This window comes from Ammodytes marinus, assembly GCF_949987685.1.
Source record: "Ammodytes marinus genome assembly, chromosome: 11".
NCBI classification, from domain to species: Eukaryota; Metazoa; Chordata; class Actinopteri; order Uranoscopiformes; family Ammodytidae; genus Ammodytes; species Ammodytes marinus.
This window is the reverse complement of record NC_137215.1, coordinates 24639175-24655768: the sequence shown is the minus strand read 5'-3', so window position 1 is coordinate 24655768 and position 16594 is coordinate 24639175. Positions and strand designations below refer to the sequence as shown.

The window sequence follows — 16594 nt, the reverse complement described above, 5'->3', positions numbered from 1 at the left end:
AGAATCCTTGTTGTACGTCAGCTCACAAACTTGTCATATCCCTGTGATTATTTTTCATCTCTAAATAGGAACCATGAAATAAGACTCAGGCTGTCCCGATTAGTGCTCATCAAAGGCCCTCTGTGTCTAGTAGATGATATCTGGTGACCTCGTTTATGAAGATGGAAAAAAAAAATCTGTAATAAAACCCACACCATCTTATAATTCTTAGGCGTGAATCCGGAATGGCTAAATGACTTAATGTCTTCACCGCATTCATTCATTTTAAATTGTCGGCATCGCTTCCAATTCAACTGAAACTTCTTTTATCACTTGTATGTACACAGACATTTGAAATGGATTAATCTCTCTAACCCCTAAACTGACAGTTCAGATGCATTTGTCTGTTTCTCTTCAACTGATATTTGACCTCCTTTTAAATAATGGTCACACCCTTTTTGAATTAAAGAAAAACAAATCGTACTTAGCTTTTCTAAGGTCGTGTTCACACCTATATAATAGTCCGCTTCTTTGGTGCGCTACAGCTGAGAGCGTATACAGTGTTTAGTTTTTTAGATATTGCATTCACGAAGGCAAAACTCATTAGGATTATGAATTGTAAACAAAAGTCACATGCACGGAAATGCTGTCAGTTTCAAGGGTTCCTTTCAACCGCACTAAACAAAGCTAGTGTGAACAACACACCCTTAGTCCAATAACTATCACGGTTTAGACACACTTTACTACTTTGCTACTGCTTTCAGTGTTCAGGCTTTAGCGGACACCTCCACTGATATGATATCTTGTTCGATTTAGTTCATTGATCTTAATCAGGCACTCATTTCCTCCAGGACACTTTATAGGTTGATTTATCACTTATGTTTGGTCTTGACGTTTGGGCTTCTTTAAACTGAAACTTCATCTGACACTTCACTCAGTGGTTACACTTCAGTAAGCACTTCAACTTCCTCCATTGCTTACATTTACACTTCTACCTCTTTCATCGCTACAGGTTCAAATGTTTTAAGTGTGTGCACGTTTTCCGCACTTGAATTTTTTTTCTTAAGTCAGAGTCAAAGTGTTGATCAGGGTTTATTATGTTGAATTTTTATACATGTGTCACGTGACATGTGACATGGTCCTTCGAAAGAATAATACGCCATGATAATGCAAAACCAGGAGCATTTTTTCATCACTAAGTAATGAATGGACAGTGAATGGGGAAGACATATTGACTTTGATTAGATGCCAGTGGTACATGGTCTAACAGGCCTCCTCTGCCTCCAGCATGCTCAAACGCTCGGCTTTGACGAATGTGTAATTGAGACAACCTCCTCTGAATTCAAATGCTGTCAGGCATGGGGTTATAGTAATATGTAGAGAGGAGAAAGAGAGATGATTACATGCCTCCATATCAAACACATCAGCGTCTGACATGGTCGTCGGGTTGAGAAATGGTCCCGTATGGCAGCGTCAGCACGTCCACACAGGCTTCTCTCACAGCACCTGTCACTGTCTGAGGGCTGGTTAGAGAAGCCACTGCTGTTTGTTGCCCACCGTAAAATCATGTTTTATTGATACAATATTTGGCATGTCAATATGTCGGCCACCGCTCAACTCAAATGTCAACAGAATTTCTTGTTAACAGCGGTGGCTTTAATTGGAAATTGCTCTCAGGTTTGCTCTTTGCCAAAGTGAGGTAAGGTCACTGGCTGGGGCTGTTTGGTTTTGGGCTGATAGGGTTGGTCATTCTGGTAATGAAATTACCACCTGGAAACTGTTTGCCAACGTAGGCATGGATTTTGCAGGCTGGAAAGATAAATAGAATGCAGCCAGTTAACACAAGTGTGTACGTGTAAAGTGCACACACGCACGCACGCACGCACGCACGCACACACACACACACACACACACACACACACACACACACACACACACACACGTCACATTGGAGCCCGACATTAGTTGCAAGCTCCTTGAGAGTGTGACCTTTTCCATCATGAGTTGATAGGTCCACTAATCTTTCCAAGTTTGAGCCGCTGTAGGTCCCCGCTCTTGGGTCATCGGGCTAAGTGACAAGCCATAGGTTGATGGAAAATCCATAGTGTTATTGCCATACATTACTTTTATTTGATTGGGCCTGTAGTGAGCATAATGCAATGCTGAGGTGGGGTGCTGGTGAAGTAGCAGGGCTGCCGCTCGACCATTTGCTCCTCCAACACCCCCCCCCCCCCCCCGCGAATACCCAGTGACATTGATGAATGTCCTCTGCCTAGCGTCCATAGGCCCGACCCTGTGAGTGCTTGTGAGTGCTCTAAATCACTCTGTGGTATTGATTTTCCATTTGAGGTCAGCCATTTTGAACACCTCTGACAGGGTGCTCACAAACACCTCGCTCTATGTAAGAGGGAATGTTAAAGGAAAGCAACACGAGGTCATGTGACTCTGGATGGGAGAACTCACAGGAAGTGTGCGTTTTCACTTTCACTCTAAATGCAGCATGTAGCCAACGATTTGAAGCATTCAAGTTTATTCCCATTTCACCACTCTTGCTTTTTTTTGTCCATGAAAGCCCATGTTTGCTTGAGTGTTTCCCACATTCTATTTTACGATATCTTTGCACAGTAAAAGAACCACAGTACTCACTTATTTAAAAAAAATTACTATTCTGCATTTTGGAGAAAAAAAACATTTATGTGCATGCCTTGCTATTGGAGCTCAACATTGTTTCAAAATGTTGGGTTTCTTACAGAATAAAGAACACTTCATAATAATGTCATGCACCCGGGGGCTGATCTCATTATAAGTACAATTGATGAACCAGATCTATATTTGTACTTTATAAAGAAAACATTGGGACTCCTATTTTCCTTTTGTTAAATATTAGCATATAATATGACATAACCTTTTCCTTAGGCTATATCTAATCAGTCAAATCAACATATTTTTTTAGGTTATGATATCTCAAACTAAAACTTAAGGCTTCTGAAAGTATGAAAAATGTATCACCACATTTTTTCTAATACATTTTAGTAGTGAAATGTGGCGAAAAGCATCAAAGTTCCCAATTGGTACCAGTATCGAAACAAACATTTTGGTATTGTAACAAAACTACATTCTAATAAGCGTTCCTGACATATTCCTGCAGCAGTGGCGCTGTTACTGGTATAGTGTGTGTGTTTGTCGGACGTGTCAGTATCTGTCACACCCTTGCTGTACAGTACATACATACTGTTCTAGGGAACATCCCTGATGGCAGATGAAGAGAGGCTGATGTTGTGCTTGTGGAACATGCTCACTAAGTGCCCTCTGGCTACATTAGCGTGGCACTTTGTCTTGTGTAAATATAGTAGCATGTCACAAAGCCGAGTTAGGAAGAAATGTAGGGACGAGGCGCCTTGCTCATAAAGGGTTTTGCGCTCGATTAAATAAGTCAACTTAAGGTTCGTCAATTAGGAGCAAATGTGCTTACTGTGGTGTTGTTACAGCTGTTCTGGTGACTTAAACTGGAAAAACAAAGTGCGCTGGAACTGTTTGTCCCTTTGCCTCCTGTCTGACCGCTGTTCTTTCTTCTCCCTTGCCTTCACAGACTGTACAGACACACAAGCCTCACTTCTTGGCAGTGCACTGTCAAGAGGTGGGCGGGAAGAATTACGAGGAGTCCATGTCACACGTGGATAGTTTTGTCAAGTGAGTATGCCGCTAATGATGTTGTCATTTGCCTAAGCGTTTTGGTCACGCTGCCAATAGCTGAGCGGCTTCTGTGATACGGAAACACACCCACTCCATGGACTTGTGGAACATGTAGTCTCTAGGCTTTAAACTGAATGGACTACTCCCCCCACTGGTCGCATCCCATCTGTACGTCAGCACAGCAAAATATCTTGTTTTTGTTGAAGATATGCCTTCTAGTGTTACCGTTAGATCTGGATGAATATCAACTTGATTAAATAAATACCCTTACTAAATATATATATTACTGTCTAATTACTTTTAAATGTTGCTGAAGTTGAGGGAAATCTAGATGGTTTGGATTTGATTGGCATTTCCTTATATATCTGTGTGTGTGTGTGTGTGTGTGTGTGTGTTTTGTCCATCAGAGAACTGCTGTCCAGTGATGCCATGAAGGAGTACAGCAGGGCCCGCGTCTACCTCGATGAGAACTTCAAATCCCAGGAGCATTTCACTGTAAGTGCTGTTACCTTGTTACCTTGATGGAGAGTACACACACACACACTTTTAGGAAGTCCTCTATGCTTACATATGTTGAATTAAGGATGAATCTCAGGCTCAACAGTGATCTAATTCAATTATATATATTCCGAATTGCAAATCTGGTTCTTTGAGTGTTTCAAAAAACCCCATTTTATTCCGAACTGATCAGCCATGTTAAATAAACTTCAAATAACTTCAGATGGGTTATCCTTATTCTCTCTGCATTAGCCATCATTCTCAAATCCCACACAAATCCCACAGACGTAGTGTCATTAGCAGCTGTACTTTGAATACTGCCAACAGAGTCAGGGAGGTTTATAGTAACAGTACCAGTTTCATTCATCATTTCACCTTAATTCCAAACAGAATGTTTCTATCTCGAGAGCCTCTCATTTCTTTGAATTCTGATATCACTAAGAAGGAAATGTCTCAGAAGGTGTCAAGTTTGCACATGTCATTACACTCGTCATTTGGTGATCCCAGCTCTTAATTGAAGACACTGTGGTGGGACTTTAGCATTGTGGTTGACAATGCAACATCCATTTGCTGTAAATGGAAGATAAACTCACGAGTGTCACCCACTCTGTGCGTGCATGCATGCTAGGTGTGATGCTAAAGATACTAAATGTGTTATTGTGAGTGACGATCACGTAGTCTCATAACGGCAACGGTGGTGTTTGGTTCTGAATGTGTGTTCAATGAGTTCCAATTGAAGAATGCATCATTTGTCACTGAATACAAGTGTCACTGAATACAGGGTCAGCTCAATGTATTGTGCGTAGGGAGGCATTGATTTTAGTAAACATAAATGAACTCACGACTGAAACCCCACTTAAATATATCCATATAGCTATATGCTGTGCTACTGCCTTCCACTTTTCCTTCCATATGCAGGAACGGCACATGGCCACCAGATGACAGTAGATATTAGGGAATCTTTTATTTTCTTTTGTCAGGGCTCTGGTTTAAACTCTTCAGAGAGGATCAGGATGTATTGGCACATTGTGGATTCCCTAGCATTGTCTTATAGTTACCTTTCATGAACAAATGTACGTTTTGAGGGCTCAAACCTTAAAGTAAAATCAAATGTGAAAATGGAATAGACACAAGCACAGTACACAATGTATACAGGTACATTTTGACATACAGAAATGGCTATTAAGAGTATTTGTGTTTGTGGCAATCCCATTTTTCACAGTATTCCTCTCCTTTCAGCTTTTGAAGCTGCTGCATAAAGATAATTTTCACCATAGTGTAAAATGTATATAAAGACTCTCATGGAGGGTGGTTTTTCCACTTGCTTTGAGAGAAGAGAGGTGAATGATTAGTCGAATGTTATGTCCAAAATGTACGCAATTAACTGCCCCACTTTCCAGAAAAGTATCATATATTATGGACAATCATAAAGAACATAATGCGCAGAAACCACAATCATGTTTATTGTCAAGCAATGCACAAACAGGTTAAAATACACTTTGACTGCAATAATAGAGCGACAAGTCAAATATTGTTGTCCTGTAAAAAGTTGAATTTGTCTAGTATTATAACGGTTTGCTGTCCAATAGTGAGGATAATGTGTTGTCCTTATGGAATAAACATATTGATATAATATGATATTCATATCTTAAATAATTTGTAATTGTCACATCAATAAATAACACTAATATGTATGAGTATAATTCGGCTATGTATGGAATTATGCGTATCACAGCACCTTTTAATCATAACGAATGCCTCTTTTCATTGAGCCGAGTAGAAGTTCTTTATACGGCCTCTTGGTGGAGCCAGATACTCAAAGCTATCAGCGGTAGCAGGGGACTTGAGCCCTGTGCTCTGTAGAAGCAGCAGCCTGTGGGTTTTAAAGTATAGAGATCATGTCCGACGCTTAATGAACAGACTACAGGAATGTCAGGTGATCATCTCTGCATTCCCAGGCCATTATGTGTTGTTCAAAAGCACCACAGAATAACATATCCAGATAGCTCCTGATATGGACTCATGGTCCCAGTCTGTCTGAGTTGTGTGTGCATGTCTTGATATCTCCTCCATGTTTTCTCCGTTATCACCACGCTACGCTGCACCTCCACCAAACACTCATAAATCACGGGCGCCCACCGAATCACATTTGCTCTTTTCAAATAAATATTACAAACATTGGCCTTTAGAAAAATATAATTATCTGCCATTTCACATAAGCGCCGCTAATATCCCCGGCATTATGAAGCTGTTTACTCAATGGTGTTTGTCTATGGATTAACCTTTTTGTTATATTTTCATTTTCGGCAAATAGAGATGGCAGATTTGGGGCGTCTCCTTTGTGAAGCAGTCAGTGGAAAGGGAAACATCTGATGTGCTTTCTATGATGTTGATATTGAAATCCCGGCAACAGTAAATATGAATAGACTCTCCAGTCGTACTCACACAGGGCTTGCCATTTAGCTTTGATGACATCACTCGTATTTGTTTTCTCAACCTTCGATTTTGTTTCGCTCCCCCCCCCATGCTCCGGGGATAATTGTTTGTTGTCTGCCCCGCCTGTCAATTTTCAGATAATATAAGTGGGAACACTTTTTCTGGGTCCAGAGCTTCTGCTTTGTGTGTGTTTTGTTATGTTTTTCTATGCCGTTGTGTGTGTGTGTGTGTGTGTGTGTGTGTGTGTGTAGTTCTGTTTGAAGTACACAAAGTGAATGTTTTGGATGAGTGTTGTAATGTGGTGAATGTATGATAAAGGCCAGTGAGATGGTTTACATGCCTGCCCAGTGTGACTGTGTGTTTGAACTGTGTCTCTGTGTCAGGGAAAGGGACGAATGTGATTCAGCAATGAACCTGCTAGAAGTTTTGATAAAAGCAACTGTATTCAGAGCTGAAATAATGCGTCAATTAGACGATCGATACAAACCAAATCGGCTGCTCATTTTGTAAGCAGGAATTCTCCCAAAAAATTCTGTGGTTCCTGCTTTCTCAGATGTGAATCGTTGCTGTTTTTTATTTGTCTGTTTCTTTGTATCTCTTTTGAGTTTTTTTATTTTGATCGAAGGAAACTACAATTTGATCATGTTAATTTGGGCTCAATTTGGGAAATTGTGATTTTGATCATTAGTCTTATACCTAACAGTTTGAAGAAATTACTTTAGTATATATAGTATATATTATATTTAGTATATATATATAGAGCAAATGAACGTTGGTGTCTTTGAGTCGCATCATTTCAAATACTGTAGAAATGGATAAAACAAATGCCCATTAAGGTTTTGAAAGTTTTAACTTCTAGAGCCAGTAAAAGCAAAATATAATAAATAAACACATTGAGACTTAACAGTGGTGCTAAAAATGAACCTGTTTGTAAATGTATTTTAAAATTAGACAACCTGCTGCTACCTAATCTGGTAGGTAAGTAGGACATGTAGAGGCTGTATAGGAGTCTGTAGCCTTTTCTATTTACTGTATCTTAGTGTCTCTAAATTAAACTGTAATAATTCCCTGATGTTGAAATGCCACATGTAGCACCTTGATGTTGTATCTGAAGAATGAGTCGCCAAGGCACGCTGCAGCCTCCTCCTCTCCCCCCAGAGTAAGGCAGCAGATAGGGAAGAGATTGAGTGACACCTCCCCCCCTCCCCTTACGGCCGAGCCCGGGGCCTGGTGTTTAACAGCCCCCGTTAAGGTATACAGCAGGTAAAATGTCAATTAGGAAGGCCCGCCCTGATAACTCAACTCCCAATCCACTTGTTCTTTGCCATTAATATTTATCGTGGGCCCGGCCCTGGAGCTGCTGCCCATGTCTTGTGGAATGATGTGCGCTAATGTTCCTGTTCTCCCTCACACACACACACACACTCCTGTGAAGAAACTCCTGCAAGCAAAAACTGCGTACAACGGACTCACATTTACTACAACTACTGTCGCAAAGTCTGATCAAACTATCCACAGACCGTGACACACACAGCAGCACACACTGCCTCCCTCAGCCCTCAGTTGTTCCAGGGCATTTTAATGGGAAATTAAAGGCATCCCTCATGTCTGTGGGCTGCAGGACAGCAATGAGATCAGCGACAGAGGATAAATCAGGCTCAGTAGCTTGACAGGACACCGCTGTCTCCTTTTACCCTGTGCTTGTGTGTGTGTGTGTATGTGTGTGTGTGTGTGTATGCATGCATGTGTGTGTTTGTACTTGCAACTGCTTTCCCCCCATAGAGACAGTGTTGGAGAATGTAAAGAGACTTTGTCCTGAACAATATGAGTCAAGTGGAGTTGAGCATAGTCACAGCGAGCATGGGCAGTAATATGACATTATTTGGAGTAAATTAAGATTTTAACAAACATTTACAGTAAATGAGCTCCTCACAGATGATCAGATAATTGGAGGAGGACAGGATGACATACAGTGGACGTCTCAGGCCAAATTCCAAATGTTTGATGTGATTCAGTTTGATACAAATTGAATTTGAAGTGCTTGGGAGGGGAAGTAACCAAACGAGACATACGGGAATAAAATAAAATCAATCAGAAAAATGAACACACATAGAAAAAAACCCAGCAGAAACACAAAACTAAATTCTTACATGGAAAAACAAATAAAAAACAAATTACTATTTTGTAAATATTGACAATGCAGAAAGAGATTGGATCGGAGAAGTGGGGTAAAAGCTCTGTAGCATATCAAATTTTTTTCTTCTTTCTGCTATAAGATTTTGTGAATATGTATAGATGTATTGTATTTGAAAGTATACAAAACTTATTTTCTTAGTTATTTGATACGTGTATCCAGAAGTTATTTTCTAGACACATAAACTAGAGATTTTAGGTTTTCTAATTTGGGTGAACTAATTATACAAAAATAATATTTCATGAGAATGTTCAACTTAATGTCTTAAAATTGTGTTGCATGTTTCAGATAAGTAGATAAACTGTTTCATATGCCAGATTTAGATTAAGCTTTCTGGCTCAGATGGCACTGAAAAAACAAACGGATATAAAGTTAAAGTAAAAAAAATAAAACTTTCAGAACAGGCTCATTCAGGTTAGACCAATGCTAAAGGCAAAACTGGAGACTTCATTGAGATGGACTTGCCTTGTATTTAGAGTCTTTTAAAGGTCACAAAATCTGCTAATTTTCAGATTAAATATTGTAATTTATGTTTTAACTAGAAACTGATTTCATGGTCTAGGGTCCATTAAGCCCTTTGTATTTCTCACAGTGCCATTTCTGAATCTCCTCTTTGCAGGCTCTGTCTAAAATGATCCGTTTTAGAGCATGTCTCTTTAAGCCCCGCCTTCCAAAAGCCCAGTCTGCTCTGATTGGCCCTGAATTTAACTGCTGGTTTGAATCTTATTTCCAGTTAGATTCAGGGTTATCTGGGTGTGTGCTTATCACAAGTGGATGGAGTTCTAGGTTGGGTTATTAAGGGGCGTGGCATATTTCCTTATAATGTTAATGACTTCATAAGGGGAGATAAATCAGACACAGGCTTTCAGAAAGATGGAGCTGCAGAAAAAGTTTTAGGGTTGTTTTTCCTCATACTTTGTGAGTCTCTTGTCACACCAGGGACCCATATTAAAGTTGAAAAACATAAAACAATGCATTTTTGCATAATAGGTAACCTTTAATAGAGACAAGTTGCTGGTTTGACCCCCACACCATTCCCATGTTGATGAGTCTACCAGTAACCCCCTCCCCCCCACACACACACCTAAAGACTTATATAGTGAATCTTAGGCTTTCTACACGGCCCCGCTCGACAGCATCAGCTGGATGCCTTTAGTTTCTGCCTCTCCTGCCCACCACACCGCTGTCTGATCTCTGGTCAGCAGAGAGAGACAGAGAGAGAGCGGCCCTGTCAGCTCAGCCTCACTCTGCCTCTGGAGGTGAGTCCTTAATTCTCCTCCAGGCAGCGTGCCGTAATGCAATCATCAGTCCCGTTCTGCGCCGCCAGGAATTTATGAACACTTAGTGTCCCTCTGTGCTGACAGAGCCCTGTGTGTTTACGGTATTGCCCAGAAATGCGTGTCACTTGCATTTACCCGCCCACCCCCACCATTTTTTAAACTGCATTCTATATCACCTCCCTGTTCCACCTTTTTTATGATGAAACAAAACGGGGGTTGCATATAGAGATAATATACTCTGCAGGGAAAGTGGGGTCATAGAGGAGAGGTCTCTGTGTACAGTCTGTTGGTTTTACACACCGAGGTTAACAAGCAGGAGCAGCCACCCTCCCCCTCCCACTCCTCCTCTCAGCTCCGTGTTTAAAAAGACCGCAGCGGGCACATAAGCAGGCTAAAATATTGCTAACTAAATCTAAGAGAGCCTCTTATTTCAATATGGTGAGAAGTACGGCAGCGGCTGAGGCCACTTGAATGGAGTAGATGTCAGCACGGTAATATTGCCGGGCCATAACTCTCTACGGCCATCACTCATACTCTCGGGGGCAGACATAAGTGCACACACACATAAACACACACACAAATGTATATATAGTGACAAAGCTGAATAAACACTGACGCAGGCACGGACACTGAAACACACACACACACACACACACAAACACACACACACACACACACACTCAGGACAAGGGTTGAGCGACAATCAATGAATCTGCCATCAGACGTGAGTTATGATGTGGAGAGAGTGGGCATTCCCTGTGTGAAAAATATTTAAACTGAAAATGTAGATATAATTAATAGATTGTGTAAAAGAGGTGGAGAAGTTGATGCATTTATTACAAGGAGTCAAATCTGGGGGGGACAGAGCCTTTTGCCCCTTCCTGAATCATCGCTGCAGTGGGCACGGGCCGCTCTGAGCCCACACACACACACACACACACACACACACACACACACTAAGGTGTCCACCAACACACGCCAAGCATCTCATAAACAGCGCTCTGATAAAGTGTTTACCAGGGTGTGTGTGTTTGGATGGGATTTAGCAGAGGGGAGTAAATCAGTTTGTGTTGGAGGTGTTGTTGTGTGTGTGTGTGTGTGTGTGTGTGTGTGTGTGTGTGTGTGTGTGTGTGTGTGTTTGTGCGTTGTGGGTGGGTGGGTGCGGTGGGGTCTCCAGCCACAGATAATGATGTGATTCCAGCATGAGGCGGGCCGGGTGTACCTCGCCACCGTCCATTATGATGTGCGGCCCCCCAGCCACCGGCGGGGGCAGAGTGAAGGTGAGCCTGTCATATCGATCTTTTTAGTGCTAAAATATGAGCCACTTTACTCTGCTCCCCGGCACATTGATGTGAAAAATAATAACTCGGACCCCAAATTAAAAATATTGATCGCTCAGGAGGTGTTGAGAGCAAATAAACACCCTCTGAAGGATTTTTATCCCAACCCCCCCTTACACTCCTCCCTCCTCCGTCTGGTCCCCTCTCCCGCCCAGTGAAAGGGCCGGGGATGGGTCAGGGATGGTGGCTGGCCCAAACCGTAAACATATCACACCATCTTGCTACTCAGTAGTCTTCATAATAACAAGTAGGGTTGGGCGGTAAGACGGTATATACCGCGTGGCGGTAGAAATGTATCTAAATGAGATTTGGCGATACCATTTATACTGTTTAAACATGTCATCTCTTTTACCACTGAGAGAGAATGAAGCACGCAAAGCAGTTGCCTTCAATGAAAGCCAAAAGATGCGTGATGTAATAAACTATTTCGGATGAAAAAAGGAGATCCTCTGCTCTTGCTCAGCATCACCATTTATGTAAATAACCAACGTTTCGGTTGTGCTTGAGAAGGTCAAGCAATTTTCCAAGTGCAATTTTTATCCAACGCACTTGCATCCAAGATTGCTGGATGGGCGAATTCTCTTGTTAAAAAGTAAGAAATTATTTCAAAAACTAAAGCTAAAGCTTGCTTAAGTTTATTTGACATTGTTAACCTTAAAACATATCAATGTTTCTGTTGAATGTAGAGTTAAATGATTAGCATTAATTGCATTTACAGAAGAGAAAAACATAATTTATGCGATTGCCGTGAAATATAAACCTTTACCGTGATAGCAGATTCACAACCTTGCAGGCTCTTGTGCTCTTTATTGTTCCCAAACACAAATCAACAAGCGACCATCTTTTCAGCTACTCTCTAACGCTGATTGATCGAGCTCTGACTCCATAATCTGACATTAGCTTGGGCTCCATTCTCACACACACACACACACACACACACACACACACACACACACACACACACACACACACACACACACACACACACACACACACCCCGAGTCATAATTTTTGGCACATCCCAGCTTGACTTTTTTATTCCCCTCCCACCCTAACAGATGAGCTGACACGGGGGGCCATCAAACGGGTGGGAAAACAATTGCCACAAGGTTAATTTTATTGCCTGCTCCATGCATTTGTGAGCAGGCGGGAGGTGTCCTCTGCCCGGGGTCCTGATGAATGGCCTGCGCCGAGCGGGGCAGGAATGAAAATGAGAGGGGAGAGGCCAGGCGCGGGGAGCCCACCTGAAATTGAAATTTTTTCTGACACACTCAAAATTGGTATTCTGATATATAAGAGAGGCGACGTTCCATTTAGTTTGATGATGAAAGCCGTCATGTGTCCCAGTCAATTGCATTTTACGACACCCACTCTGCCTCATACATCCAGAGGAGGTTAATATCCTCCGCACATCCTAAATGGCGGATGTCAGATTGTCCAGAGTCTGTAGGAAAAATAAACTACTCAGTGTATCCGAACGCTGTCGTAATACTTGGCTACGCTATTGATTGTCCACAAGGACGTTTGTTCTGTTTTGGGGGGCCAAGGCGAGATGAATAGATATTTGATGGAGCGTGGAGAGTGGAGCCTGGACCAGCATCTGCATCTCAGTGCTGTGTCAGTGGGGATGAGAGCCAGGCGTCGGGGAGAATCACATGCTGCCTGTTGACATCAGGGAGAGAGAGCAGGGCCGGAGCTGGAGATATCGCCGCTTCCCCACTTGAGCTGGGTCATCTCGCTGAAAGCTCACTCCTGTCTGCTGGCTTCAGGCCCTCACTCTGTGTGTGTGTGTGTGTGTGTGTTTTATTGTGTGTATGTATGCCTGCGCGTGCATACACATGTAGGCCTATGTCTGTGTAGCATTACTGAAATGGGGGGGATATCTCCGGCCGGCACTTTATCCTTACATATCGATTCTCTCTCCGCCAGCGGCTATAGCTGCTTCATTTGCATGGCCCAGCTGACCCGGGCAGTCAGTGGCCATTATATCCCCATTAGCTAATCTCTCAGCTTTGATTTCCATAATCCTCTGTCTATTGAGAGCCCTCACAGCCCCCACAGTCCCACTTCCCAAGGAGGAAAAAGACCCTCAACCACCGCAGCCAAGTCACTTTACTTGCAAAAAATCTGCACAGCAACATGCCTCATGTACACATACAAACGGTGTGTGCATACTAACACCAACATTATGCCATAGTGCTTTATTATTGTGTTATATTGGTATAAATGACCAATGGTGTAAGTATACAGTTCTTTCACTTAAGAAAAGCATACTCATTAAGCACTATGGCTTGAAGCCTTCTTTCAGAGTAATATATATTATAAGAGCTGGGAGATCTGAATATTTAAGCAAGTGTGGACAACATTTGAACAGGCAGCAGTAATCTGTTTTTACGAAGACGATTTGTCAATTACACTGTGTTAGTGTTTTTCTCTATTGCTTAGGCAAGTGTGTTTAACCCTCTGGGCTAAAAGCTAATCACTCAAGCCATCACCAATGCTTGCCAATAGCATACAGCAATGTGGATCAGCTACCTTCAGCTTACACATTCACCTCCCACATCTCCATCCCAGGGGGCGTCCACTCCTCCTCTCCAGGAAGAGACATCCAGTGTGCCAGGCCAAATTGACCCTAATCACCCTCAGTAGAGTTCTCTGGGAGAGATTGCTTACATTGATGAAAGAGGGCCTACCACCCACACCCCACCCTTGACACCCCCTCTCCGCCAAATGAGCTGATAATTAATAAGGGCTGGATCCACAAACACCAGTCAACGGGCAGTCGACAGACAGCGTGATGGATCGGACAGCTTGGATGCAAACCAATACAATGCCGAGATTTTCTGCAGCCCCTGGGTGTCCGTTAGCCGTCATGATCACGAATGCAAAGGAGCACCCCCCCTGCTAATTAAATACCCACAGGTTGCCCTTGTTTTTCGGGAAGGGATGCTTTCTATCTGTTCACTATTGGCATGTCTTTAATAATTCATGGGGCTGCACCACTGAGGACAGTGCTGTACTGTTGCAGACTTTGTGATAAAGTCATTCAGATTTGAGAGATATAATGATTTACAACATAATGCACAGTGTTGTGCAAAATGCCCTTTTTCATAATTTTTCAAGATTGATATGCGTCCCTGGTGTGCCTACAGTCTCTGAAAGTAAAACATTTGTTTTTACACCTCCACCTTTCTGAAAACCTTTGTTCCAAAAACTAGTCAGATTTCTCTCCTTATGACATCATAAGGGGAGAATCCACACCCCCCATTACCAACCTAACTTAGAACAACCTCCACCTGTGATAAGCAAAGCCCCAGATACCCCTAAATCTCACTGACAGGTTTTGGAAGGCGGGGCTTCGCTTCCAAGAGACGGGCTCTAAAATGGAGCGTTTCAGACAGAGAGTCTGAAAAGATGATATTCCACAATGGCACTGAGACAAATATAAAGGGTTTTATGGACACTAGACCATGAAAACAGTTTCTATTAGAAACACTAATTACAATTTTTCACCTGAACATGAGCATAATATATGACCTTTAAAATGTTCACTATTTGCTTTCGATTGTTGATCAAATGTTTCACCGACACCAACACCTACATCCTAAATTCTGATCAAGATGGCGCCTATCATATTTGGCATGCAGAGAATTCTTATCATTCATATGAACAAGCAATCTAACCACTGTGGGAAATTTGCTGTGGAGCTGACAAATAACTTCACCTTCAGGCTATTTCCTCCAACTGTCACTGAGATGGTTCGACATTAGAGACAACAATGTCACACACTTATTCCATCTCTTTACAGCTGTCGGCTTTCTTTGCTGAATGAGCTCTGCATTGATGGACACATCCACGACTAATCTGTACTGCTGCGCTAATGAATTCTTTTTAATCACCACACATCATCTTGTTTTGTCACCACGTGACTTATTAGCAACTAATTGTGAGATATAGGCATTTTCCATTGGGGGAAAACACACCATTAGAGTGACTCAGAGCTTCATGAAATGGACTTCTTGTCACCAGGGAAACCTCATCTAATCACTGTGTATTTAACTGTTATTTGATATTGGTGTGTCTGTTAGAGAACATTGAGGAACATGAAAGAAGTGGAAACGGCATGTCTGATTCTTAACGAAGCTATAGGTCCCTTGTGGGCAAGGCAACAGTTGCAGTTTGGAAGTGTGGTTGTCTGGCCCCTGTGTGGCCCCTAACCAGCGTGATTGGGTGTAATTGGTGAGTTTGGTCTAAGAGGAGTGCAGGGTCGCCGGCTATGGGTTGTGAGCCTGTCATAATAACAACCAACAATGTGATCATTTCATTTCCTTTTCACTTACACATCACCTCACTTCGCATGAGACGGGACACACAAACACACACTCACACACACACACCAAAGACACAGGGACGAGGTTAACGTTGGGCCCCATTTATTTCACTCTAACAATGACTCTAAATAGCCTTTCAAAAGCAGAGTGAGGAGGGAGACAAAAATAATCGAATCACACAATTACTGTTTGGCTTCATTCTATAGTTAAGTGCATTTTTATTGTGTAACGTTTCTTTTTCCCCCCCGCGCCCTCTCCCACCCCATTCTATTTTTCCTGCCTCCCTCTGCAAGCGTTCTCTCCCTGCCACTTCTCATCTAATATGGCCCTAATTGGGTTTGGTTGTACAAATCAGATTTCGGCAATTGGGTTATCCTCCTCTGAAATTGGAGAGGTCCCTGGGCCGGCATGGGTGGAGAGTTAATCTGCTTTTGTTAAGCCCTCCTTTTGGTGGCTGTGCCGGCAACATCGGGCAGTGCCAGTTAAAGCGTTTTACCTGTCACTGTGGACATGGCTTGTAATTTACCCCCACCCCCCCCACCCCCATCCTCTTCAAAGAAAGAAAGAAAAAGAAAAAACTCCCTCCAACACGTACAGAATACACATCCAGCCATCTGCTTCTGCCTGTGCAAATAATGACATTTGAATCGAGCATTAACAGGCTTAATTACTTTAAAATTGTCATTTTAATTTACACTGATATAGTATTGATCACACAAGCAGAGATTAAGGCCCTCAGTAGAGCGGTTGATGTGGAATTAAACAGGGCCGGGTCCTCCTGGGGCCCCGCCTGGCCTGTCCTGCCACCGCCAGAAGAGGAATGACATCCTCCCCCTAATGAAC

At 42.4% G+C, this 16594-nt stretch overlaps 1 protein-coding gene across 1 annotated transcript in view; it reads left to right on the top strand.

The window, feature by feature from the left end:
- inpp5a (inositol polyphosphate-5-phosphatase A) overlaps positions 1-16594 on the top strand; it is a 150300-nt gene that overhangs the window by 41896 nt on the left and 91810 nt on the right. Inside the window, exons 3-4 of the mRNA XM_080036224.1 lie at positions 3569-3669; positions 4080-4167. Of these exons, the coding sequence (XP_079892350.1) occupies positions 3569-3669; positions 4080-4167 (189 nt within the window). The remainder of the gene's footprint in view (positions 1-3568; positions 3670-4079; positions 4168-16594) is intronic.